At 39.2% G+C, this 11938-nt stretch overlaps 1 protein-coding gene across 1 annotated transcript; it reads left to right on the forward strand.

Moving 5' to 3' along the window:
* Positions 1 to 1270: 1270 nt before the first annotated feature.
* mfsd8l1 (major facilitator superfamily domain containing 8-like 1) lies at positions 1271 to 9670 on the forward strand. Its single transcript, XM_078258783.1, has 12 exons — positions 1271 to 1708; positions 3446 to 3631; positions 3742 to 3804; positions 4275 to 4394; positions 4749 to 4828; positions 4920 to 5268; positions 5389 to 5462; positions 5728 to 5941; positions 6750 to 6872; positions 6999 to 7129; positions 8537 to 8655; positions 8968 to 9670. The coding sequence occupies exons 1-11, from the start codon at positions 1633 to 1635 to the stop codon at positions 8615 to 8617; spliced, it is 1497 nt and encodes a 498-aa protein (XP_078114909.1). The 5' UTR covers positions 1271 to 1632; the 3' UTR covers positions 8618 to 8655; positions 8968 to 9670.
* The last annotated feature ends 2268 nt before the right edge of the window (positions 9671 to 11938 follow it).

The following is an 11938-nucleotide window of genomic DNA, read 5'->3' on the forward strand; positions in this document are numbered from 1 at the left end:
TTACAAATCTGATTACGCACACACGGATTCTTTTCCACATTTGGAGATTGACAAAATCCCAATCTCAATATGCAGAGATTCTTTTACGCATTTACAAATTTGATTACGCACAAACAGATTAAGATAGTTGCCCAACTCTCCACACACATTTGTAAATAGTTTGGCTACAATGGCCCCAGCATGTCATGGGCAATGGTTCTATATTTGCTTGGATGGCAGCAAACTAAAATGTGGACTCTCAGGAGACAGACGATTAAATTAAGGGTGAAGAGGCAGCTTGTGTGTCCAACACAGGCTTCTCAATGTCGGTGGTAATGGGTGTCACAAGATGAGATGGGGCACTGCCAATGACCCGCACTGACTCCTGATTTGTGCATAGAAAGCCATATGAACGTAGTCATCCTGTAGAATAAGCTTGTAGCCTAAAATGCCTGCAGTGCTGTAGCCTATAATGTCTAAGAAAGACATACACTATGAGTACCACACTAAATTATTATAGGAATATTTATGTTTGAAGTACTACTGGAAAATATTGGATTTAGTACAGTAGTAGGGTTTTATGTTTTTGAAAGCCAAAACCCCTACTTCTACTGCAGCTGCAGATTGGATTTTGTGCTGATGATTAGTAACTTAAAATGTAAGACATTTTATGTCCAAATGATTAAAATGTTCACCATCATGGGATCCAGACTGATTAGTCATTGTGCCTCTGACACATAACCGTAGATACTGTGTCAGGGTCATTTGCGGGTGTTTTCCCACTATTGGCAGCTGGTTTATCCGAATTTCAAATCTTGGTGGATTAATTATCACCGGGATGCAGAGTTAGAGTTCAGTAGGGTGACAGCCGCAGGAAAGAAGCTTCCTCTGAACCTGCTGGTAAGGGTGTGGAGAGACCTGAGACAGTCTGTTGCTAATTAAAATCAGCAACAGTACACATGTATTTTGAGAGCTACTCTGTCATAATAAAAACAACTGGAGACTGTACAAGCTAATATATGGGTCTGATACCATTTTATTAAATCGGAATCGGACCACAGTGTTTCTGTCACTTCCTGTTCAGCCTGAAGGCTGCTGGAATCGGCTGGAAACTGTCCGACCTGATTTTTGTCGCCTGCTCTCGTCTACTTTACAGACGAGGCGCAGTTCATCTCGACCGAGCCTATTTTAGGAGTGGATGCGGATGCAGTGCTTGGAACTGTCCGCCGGAAGTGATGCGCCTAACCCAACCCCAACTGCTTCGTAGGGCGGGTCTTGGCATGGCCATAGTGGGATTCGTAAATTCCCGGGGACGAGCTTGAGCATTGAGCAGTGTTTGCTAGTTGGGGCTGGTGCTTAAAAAGCAAGCTACTCAGCGTGTTTACTGCGCTTCACGGACATACACTAGCGCCGTGCACACTCACTGTAGAGATATTTAGAAGAATACGTACTCCTATTTAAAGTTTTTTTCCCCATTCTGGCTCTAGATGGGCTTGGTGATATGTCCTTGCATTCGGCTCTAATTGGAAGCACTGCACTCGGGATTATGTCATCTGTGGTGTTTAGTAGAGCGACTAGAATGAACATGTATCTCGAAGAATAATGAAGGCCATCAGTCAAAGTATAGAAAGCAGTTTATAACAGCCAAACGGGATGGATAATCGACGGAAGAAGAAGCTGACATTCTTCACCATTGGGCTCATATTTCTTCTTAGCGGTGTGGAATATGGTAAGATCATCTGTGTTGTGTTATTGTTGATAATGCTCTCGCCTTTTGTGTTTCAACACTTACTTGAATCTGTATTGGAATGTGACACAGAACTCATCAGTAACATTCACACGTTTCTCATGGTCACCTAAATATTTTCATTGCCATGTCGAGTGAATGTTTCTATATATTGTCACACCTGCTTTTTGGTGAAACACTTGAACTGTGATTTGACAAGTTGATTAGTGTTTGCATTTGTTCTTATGAGGAGATGTTTTACACAACTATAAGCCTATCAGGGAAATAACACTTTGGCCAGGACTGTATTTAGGATTTTAGTTTTACAAAGGACATAAATGAAGCAATATCTTCATTTTACTGTTCCATTGTTGGGTTAGACAGTGTTATCTGCCTGTTATCTGTTATAAATTGTGTTTTGACTAAAAAGTTTAATACATTCCAGATTTATATATATATATATATAACAGTATTTATTACAAGACTGTTGTATTAGATTGCACTGCAGTTGACCTGTTTTTTCAATGGTCGCTCACTGAAGGTTTTAGAATAGGTAATTATTACCTGATAGTTTGAGTTTTTTCTTATCCCAATATTGTCTTGTCCTGTTTACTTATCAAGTTCACTCTGTGCCGAGACAAACTACATTATGTGACCCCTGTGTGCAGATTCTTTGATCTACTCATCCAGAAAGATAGTCTTTGAGAAGCTTACTTGAATTTACATGGGAATTACATTTACCAGGCACCCCCCAATGCAGACAGATCATTACAATAGCAGAGATATTGAAGGGATTAGGGCAGATTGAATCAGATTGTATTGTTAATTAGCCTGTCAAGGATCCCTTGAGTTCTGTTCACCTCTGTTGTTACTCAGATCTCTTAATTAGCCCAGCCCACAAGCCATTGTTTTTAGGCTAGTTTTGATGTAAAATCTTTCTCTGAATGTTGATCTTGAGAGAGAATTCCACAGCCTTGTTTTGAAATACTGTCTTAACTTTGCAAGTGGTAAAACTCATATGTAGCAGCCACAGAATTGGACATGATTTTTTTTTTTTTTCTTCCACAAGGTATAATGTCTTTAAAGCTGTGACAAAGAAGCACAACTCAATCTAACATGCTTTTATCACTCCCACAAACAAATGTATCTATCAGGGTGATCCCATTTAGATGACAAGACATTTTCCTTTCCTCTCTGGAATTTCCTGAGAGCATGCTTTTTGTGTCTTCTGACGCAGTAATTGAATTAGGATTGTATTGGGTCAGCAGCACTACCCTTTGTCTATATGGATATGAAGGCTGGAGGCATTATTGACAGGGAGAAAGAGCTACCACTGCATGCTCTCTTGGCATTACTAGCACTGACATGGAAAAGATTTAAAGTTGTACCTGGATATAAACCATACAGACATCATCTAATCTCTTGTTTCACTGTCATCTCACAAACTCAGCCTCTGATAAATGTCACTGTAGGGCTTAGGAGAGTCACAGGGTTGCAATAACCATAGATGAGATGCCACATGGAAGCCCAACAGAGCTACAGTATGGCCGATTGACTCCACATAGGGCTTATGACACAGATGACTCAGCATCACTCAGAGAGTGTAGATTCAGCAGATTTGGAAGACAATGTTCACATCATATGTGTTGACATTAGCTGTTTTCAATTCACACAGAACTGTAACATTACTTAAGATAAAAAAAAAAAAAAAACTAATGCTGCTTCCTTCTGTCTCCCTAGCTGTAATATTGCCCACAATATGGATGTACTTGCAGACTTTGGATGCAGCACCTTACTTTCTGGGCTTGGCACTGTCTGCATTCAGCTTGACTGGCCTCCTGTCGGGACCGCTGTTTGGCCACTGGTCCGACAGAACACGGACCACCAAGAAAATCATTTTGTTTGCCAACTTTTTTGAGTTAATTGGTGAGTGCACTCATGTTTTGTATTTCCACGGCTACTACCTTAAAACAGTATTGTCATGTCAGAAACACAAATTGCGTTTGTTATTCTGTTCTATATTTTTATTTCCACAGGTAATTTCATGTACTTTATGGGCTACTCCAAATGGCTATTACTGTCAAGCAGACTGGTGGCAGGTGAGTCTGCAGAAGGTGATACTGTGACTTATTAACCATTTGGCAGGTAGTAAGCCAGTAGAATACACCCGGCTGTCAATCAGTAGAGCTTTGCAGGATCATTATAAAAAGGTATAACTTGGAGCTTATACATAGAATGTTGTATCATTGTTTGGGGCTTCTTACAGCTGTTGTTCAGTATCTTTTAAATGTGATGCATATTTAACTCATACATACAATATCAGAATGTGTGGTTGATCAGCTAAAAATATCCAATAGTTTGAAAACACTGGGCTACAGTTTGCTCTGAATTTGTAAGAGCACCCACCCAATAGCAGCAAATCCCCTCTTATGTTGTGTATTTCAGGAATATGATTATAAATGATATGATAAGAAAACAACAATGATGTACATGCTCTCCGGAGCTCCGGGTTTCAACCTCACTGTTTTTAAGTGCTGTAATTTAGTCATGAAATATGTATTTTCCTCAGGCATCGGCACAGGTGCTGGCTCATCTATCTTTGGCTTCCTGACCAGAAGCACTGCCCCAGAGGACCGCGCCACTGCGTTTGCTAGTGTCATGGCATGTCGGCAAGCTGGCCTTCTGATTGGTCAGTGCTCTGCTGCTTTGTGATGGCACATTCTAAAGGCTGCCTGCTGATCATTTGAGTTAAATTATTATACGCTGTGATGGTTTTGTTTTATTTTCACAGAAAATAAGATAGAGATTGGAGTGGTTAGAGATTACTGGCCATCTAGCTTCCTGATACATTTCACACAGTGAATGCTGAAGGCTCACACGCAAATGTTAAATAATAGTGCACGGGCAATTACACATGATGATACGAACAAAAAGCCTGTATCATTGCAGTTGCTTTTAAGATTAATTTGCTCCTTACCAAGATTATATAGAATGATTTGCCAAGGTCTTGTCAAAACAGGTTTTAACTTTGTGTTTAACACAGGTCCAGCATTTAACATCTTCCTGAGGCTGTGTGATTTCCACCTGGGTCCTCTCGTGGTCAATAAATATACGGCACCAGGGGTAAGGGTCCACAATAAGCTGTTTTCAACTTTGCAACACTTTTTTTTGCCTCCTCATAGAAAACATAACACTTTTCTTCCACCTCCTGCAGTTGTTCATGTGCCTGCTGTGGACTCTCCTTCAACTGGCAGTGATCTTCATGTACTGGGACCTACCGCCTCTAGAGAAGGGGAAGGCCAAGCAGAATTCGACAGGCCAGAGCATGGAGGAGGAGGACGAGCGAGGGCTGGTGGAAGAGGACAATGACGAGGAAAGGCCGCTGATGGGGTCCCAGGAGGTGGAGGGGTCCTACGGCTCAGTCGTAGTATCCAAACCACCCAGATTGGATGCCTCTGCTGCCTCAAATACCACGCTAAATCACATCTCTCCACCTCCCTCGCCTGGGCTACCAGAGTCCCATGAGTCTTCCAGTCCCTTTAAGAATTTCAGCATATCCCGAGGTGGGTGGTTGACAGTGCGTGTGTCAATATTATTCTAGGTCCATAAAAAGTCTGTACAATGCTGTAAAATATGTTCTTCAAATGTAAGGTTTTAAAAGTTATGTCTCTGACTCTTTGTAGAGTTCCTGAGAGAAGAAGTGGTCGTGCTGCTGGCTGCTCAGTTCATCACCCTCTTCAATCAGACAGCGCTGGAGGTGCAGTAAAGACACAGATATCCTATTAATAAATAAAACCCCAAGTTATCTTTGTACTTCTTTAGTTAGGGATCATTTTCCTGAAACTAGTGGAGTAATCTGCCTGTTTACGGTACAAGATATTGATTCTTGTTTCTAAATAATTTAGGAACGAGTAACACCATGCTGGGATAGGAATTTTTACCCATGTTTTCAGGACTTTGAGACAAAATGACTTGTTAATATGAGCATTTAGCACTGTGCCAACATCTCATTCCCTCCTCAGACCATGGTGACTCCAATGACCCAGAAGTACTTTGGCTACGGGGAGCTGGAGAACAGCGTGATGTACTGTCTCTGCGGTGTGGAGGTGATCGCTGGCTTTCTATTTGTGCGCTGGCTGAGCCAGCGTGTTGCTGAGCGAGTGGTCCTGGCCATTGGTCTGACCATCTGCAACATCTCTGGTGTCTGGTGCCTCATCTTCCTGGCTAACCCACTAGGTCAGACTGCACTGAAGAAACTTCTCACCTTTGTTGCTGTACACACAGATCTTCATCAACAGTAACTTATACCACAAAACATCTCCCACTAAGAGTCAGTTTATTCAATAAAACAGGTTTACATATTTATATGAATAACTTTTCTAAGTATAGAAACATCCTCACATTCGGTAAACACACTCGTTAATACAGCAGATCTAAAATCGATGACAATCATCCTCACGGTCAAACATTTTTACAACTTGGCTGTATCTTCCTGTAGACCATTAACTTGTTGTCCTTCCGGGTCAAAATAGAAAATGAACTTTTTTTTGGTGTGCTTTTTCCAATGTTTTTGTCGCTTTTTCTATGCTTTTGACGCTGTTTCTAACACTTTATTCAATGCTTTTTTTAATGCATGGTCAATAAACCTAATTTAAATGACATTAGACCTCATTTGTGAGTTAAAAGTAGCAGAAATTATGAATTATTTTGACTAATAGTTAAGTTTAGGGGATGTTGAGTGAATCACAGATGGGTTTATGTCAAAGTTTAGTCAGGATACTGTTTTAAAAACCATTTACATTTTTTTTTTTTTTTTTAAATGCTATAAAATTGAGTAAAACACCCCAAAATTCTATGTAAGTAATCATTAATTTTACCTGCGAAGAATGTTGCATGTACGTTGTATGGAACATCCAAGTTATTTTTGGGCAATTTGGTTGAAAGAAACCCATATTTCTGATATAAAAATACGGGTCAAATTTGACCTGAAGACAACACAAGGGTTAACTCAGTGTTTTGGTGTTGCACTTTGTATTTTCTGTAGGTGGTTTCCCATGGCAGCTGACTGAGTTCATCATTGGGGTGTTTCTGCAGGTTTTGGGTTTGCCATTTGTAGCTGTCGCTCAGGTTTCCCTCTTCTCCAAAGTTACTGCTGAGAAGACACAAGGTGAGAAACTACACCATCTAGTGGAAAAGAGAAAGCATTGCATGTTGGAAGGTATTTGATTTTGTTGCGTTCCTGTACCCCGCGTTGTTTGGTGTGTTGAGTCTTTGTGTCTCCCATGTATTGCAGGTTTCAGTCAGGGAGTGCGTCGCTCAGTGGGCGGTCTAGCTACCATCCTGGGCCCTCTGTGGGCTGGTGGCCTTACAGAGAACATGTACATCATGATGGGGGTGATGATGGCGCTGCTGGCACTGCTAACGGTATGCAAAAGGAGACTGCAAGACAGAGAATGTGTCTATGTCCAAATCATTATATGAGAGATGGCTTTTAAGTGTTTTTTTTTTTTTTACAGAATTTACAGTTTATGCAACCATGTGAGAGCTCAAACATACCATTTCTCCACCAGTTTTTGCAGTTGTGGCATTATTACAGTGCACACTAGAGGATGGATACGCGAACCGAGCCCATCGGGCCAGGTTCGGACAGATATTTAGAAATGATGTTCGGGTCGGGCTCGGTCACAACAGCTTGAGAAGGCATTGAACATTTTAAATTTAAAAAAGCTTATCACGTAGGTGTGCGCCTGTGTTAACGTGCGCTTGTTACACCGTGTGCACTGATGCGCTCATCTGTTGACATTTCCGAGTGCATTCCTACAGTTGTTTAATAAAAGCGGGCTTTCCACACAAACAAACGTACATGTGTCATTAGTATGAGAAAAAAAACGAAATTGGGCGGGCATCAAGATTTTAATTCCTGTCAGGCTCGGGCCTGGTTCGGTTACTGCTCTGTCGGACGCGGGCCGGGCTCGGACAGAAAAATGCGGCCCGATCCGCTCTCTAGTGCACACATTTAACCAAATCTAATTTAGTGGAACCTTATTAAAAACTAGGGGTGGGGACTGAATCTCAAAATGCCATGTGCCTATAGAAATAAATAGCATTTACTCTTTGATTTACCCTCATTGTCTGTGTGCACGAGACATAGCACTTGCAATGGTTAAAATGTTTTGGGCATTTCTGTTTCAGGCAAAAATTGCAATGAATCTAATTTGAAACAAACAAACCACAGAAAAGGGTTTACAGGAGATGCGAGTGGACATTTTATAGCCAGCAGCTCCTCTTGCGTTCAGGAACAAACAAGCATTACAAAGTGCTTGTAGTGCCTGTAATGAAGCGTGGGCAGCAACCAACTGTTTCCACTATGACTGAGAAAGAAGAAAAGAGAACCTAAGTGTGTGTCCGTGTGAGATGGACAAAGAGAGTCCACCTTGCAATTCTTTCTTTTAAATTGGCTCCACCAGGAAGCTCCCTCCACAGCCCTGTGTTTCTGACTTTCACTGTTTTCAAGACATGCCATTACTGTACATCACTGACAGCTCTGACGCAGGGGTTCGGTGTTTTTCCAAATCAGTCTGGTTTCAGGATTCACTTTGCAACCTGAGTGAAGAAAAGTGCTTTGTGCGAACGTCTGTTATTTTGTTTGGCATCAGACTATTTGATATTTATTCTATTCTATATTTATTTCAGATTAATATGAAATAGATAGAAATATAAAAGAAACATTTATTTTGCCTCTCAGAGCTTTCCTTGCTACAACAGTTTCTCTCCTTTTTCTTCATTTTTGTCTTTCTTGTAGTAAAACTAATCTCACATTGTCTTATACAGATGATGTTGGCTTTCTCATACGAGCGGCTGGTTGCACCTGCTGCAGTGGAGCAAGTGGATGAGTCGATCAACTGTGGCTAACCAGCAGATGGACTATGGAATGAAAGTGGATGTGGAAGGTAGTTTTTTACAAATATAATTATATATTATACCTATAAATGACATTTATTCATCCAAAGGGATTCACAATATGACCTGTATTGTATTATTGCAAGACCATTTGTGTTCTTGCATGCATACTGTACATAATATAAGCCAGTAACAATAAAAATGGTCTCTGGGATTTTGGATCCTGTTGTTCGTAATAATAAGTTGATATATTCCATGTTGTTTTGCATGACGACAATCATGAAAATATACTTTTTCAGATAGCTTTGAGACTGTAACATCCTCTCTCATCCTGTATTTCTCCCCCTTCTGCCTGTGCACAGTGGGAGATTCCCTGTCCTGCGTCTTACTGTCCCGCCACACTTTCAATTTCTGCATTGGGACCAGCATGCAGGGTGTTAACACACACACTGACAGCACACACCTCACCACCTCCTGAGGGCTTACCTAAATCTTGGACTTGTCAGCTTTGTGTGCAGAGGCTGATCAAAGCACTGTTATGGTGTACAGTATATGTTAATTTCCCATGGAAATATTGAATCCTGCTGACACCGCGAGTGCAAACTTCGGATGAAAGCTGTTTCCATCATTTTGTGTTGTGCACCAAGTACCAATTACACTTTGATGCATCACACATTCTGCCATTAATGAACATGCCAAATGGTTGTGGATTTAAACCAGGCATTATTGTCCTCTAAAGTAAAATGCTCAAAGTTTTAACCAACACTTTACTTTGCTGATTCGTCAGAAGGATTTTGACCTCGACAAAAAAATCAACTTCTTTACTCTGATTTATTCGGTCTACGTCTGATATAATGAAGGTTTGCCCTCGAACACAGTGACATTTGCAAAAACTTGTATGTTTTATTTTCCTTGCAAGTTGTATTTATTCATTTAAATGTTGAATTATGTGCTTTGTTAATTAATACTTTCAGAGTGGCCTCTATACGATTGAGGCAGTGTGTTCACTGGGGGTCACTGTCTAAAGGAACTGCTAACACTAACACAAAGGAATTGAATTAATGTGGGTTTGTCAAACCGTGGTGATGAATATGCTATGTCAAAAGGCATTTGAAACCTTACAGTAATAAAATTCTCAGGGAAAGACTAAATACAATGGATAACTGTCAAACCCTAATTGAAGGAGGTTATTAAAATGTCTCATCTTCCTGGCACAAAGGCTGGTGAGGGATACATTAAGATTCGTGCTTTAAAAAATGTCATATTTCTAATTGTTTGATGCTGATGTAGTACATACATTCAACACTAGTGGGCACTCTTAGTCTTTCTACCAAAGTATATCCCCGTCGGTACTGCTGAGCCAAATGCTTGTAGTGTGATATCAGTCGGTCAGATAACTCCATAAGGGACACTATTACAAATACACATTTAGGGAAAAAACGCTTTATTAGGAACTCTGTTGTAAAAGAAAGTCTTGTAATTGTTTTAGGTGGCAGGACAGAAACACACACCAATCAGTCAAAGCACAGTTTTTCCCCCAAAAGGCTTTGCATTGTGTTTTACCTCTTGATAAATTGTTCAGGTTTTATATTCACAAACACCAAATATACGTTATGAACCATGACACTATTTATTTCTTATTTATTAGATCATTTGTGAGCTCCTAACATGTAGGCAACACATTAACTTTATTGTATTACTTGTCTATACAGAAAAGATGAACTTTCACCATACTTCATTGGCTTATGTTTTGTTATTCTCTCGGCGAACTGGGAACAGTAAAATACGTTTAAAAAATATATAATGTAATTCACAAGAAAACAATATGTAGGATTTTAATATATTAAAAGGCTATATTTATATGTAATATACGTCTTGAATTGATTGCCCTTTTAGTAGGGTACATGCTCTCAACTCAAAGGCCTACAACTGAAACAAAGAAACATATTTTGAGCATATTATCACATTTAACTGAATGTATACTTTTAGTTGAAGTATTATTTCCCCTTTTCCAATATATTTGCATTAAAGAGTGTTATGTGTAAAGGATAAATATGCTGTTACGGGACTATGAATTTTTTTTTTTTGATGCAATACAAAAAATATTATGTACAATTATTGTATCAATGACATTTGAATAATTGTTATATAAAAAATGAAAATATACTTTTAGATCTAAATTCAGGATGTAAACCATCTTTTAAAATTGTTATTTAATTAACTTAATAAAATTGCCTTTTTCAGAGTGCTTTTATAGAGATTCTTTATTTGGGAATATATTTTTAAAGTTCCTCTAATTTTATTTTGTATGTTTATTTTCACTTTAGAATATATTACATTGTATTATTTGTAGTATTTGAAACAAAATTTAACAAAAAGTTTAGTTACACTTAAGTTATATACATCTGCAGTCACAATTTACTATCTTTTTGTCATAAATATTAGTGGCAATGGCTTTTATATTGAAATATAATAAACAAATGTACATGTTAAATTTAGTCTGAAATGAAAAGAACCAAGGTCAGGATAGTTGGCTCATGTCTTACAAAGTAATTTAAGACTGTTCTGAAAGTTTTTTACTCATGTTGTATATGAGGATAATTTCTTAGTAATTAAAAATGGATATTGTTTAAATTAAAATGTGTGTGTGTGTATGTATATGTATGTATATATATATATATATATATTAGGGCTGTCCTTAATTTCGATTAATTCATCTGAGAAAAAATAACGCAGATTAATCCATTCCATATTGATGTTTGACCCGGAGCCGTTCTAGCCACCATTGGACTGTAAAATGAAGGAGGGAGACGAGAATGTTCTGCCTGAATTATTAATTGGAACATTTACTTGTAAAAATCTTCTTCCTGCCAACCCTGGCTACCGAAATCTGGTACCACTGATATGTCTGCACTTCTCTCTGATGCTCTGAAGACGATACAGGTAACACAAACACCGCTGCACGTGACGCTAGTTAACGCTGTACTCGACAGCAGCTAACGTTAGCCTACCACTAGCTAGTAGCTGGATTAAACACGGTTAAAATGCTGACAGCTAACGCTAAACGGTGTAAAGTTTGACTGTGTTTTACTGTAGAGGATTCAACACCGGTATGTAACAATCTGCAGCTGCCGTCGGAAAAACAACACAGACGGTGCGTTCAAGAAACTGGTAAACTACAGACTCGTGGTGCATTTGAAGTTATTGTAAATGTCCATTTCCCATCTGGTGGTTGTTTTTGTCGTTCAACAGCAATTTACTAGTGAAATAAGTTATTGTTATACATTATGATTAAATCATTTAATTTTGACCATATGGCCTTAGCAATAAACA

This window comes from Sander vitreus, chromosome 9, assembly GCF_031162955.1.
Source record: "Sander vitreus isolate 19-12246 chromosome 9, sanVit1, whole genome shotgun sequence".
In the NCBI taxonomy this organism is placed as follows: domain Eukaryota; kingdom Metazoa; phylum Chordata; class Actinopteri; order Perciformes; family Percidae; genus Sander; species Sander vitreus.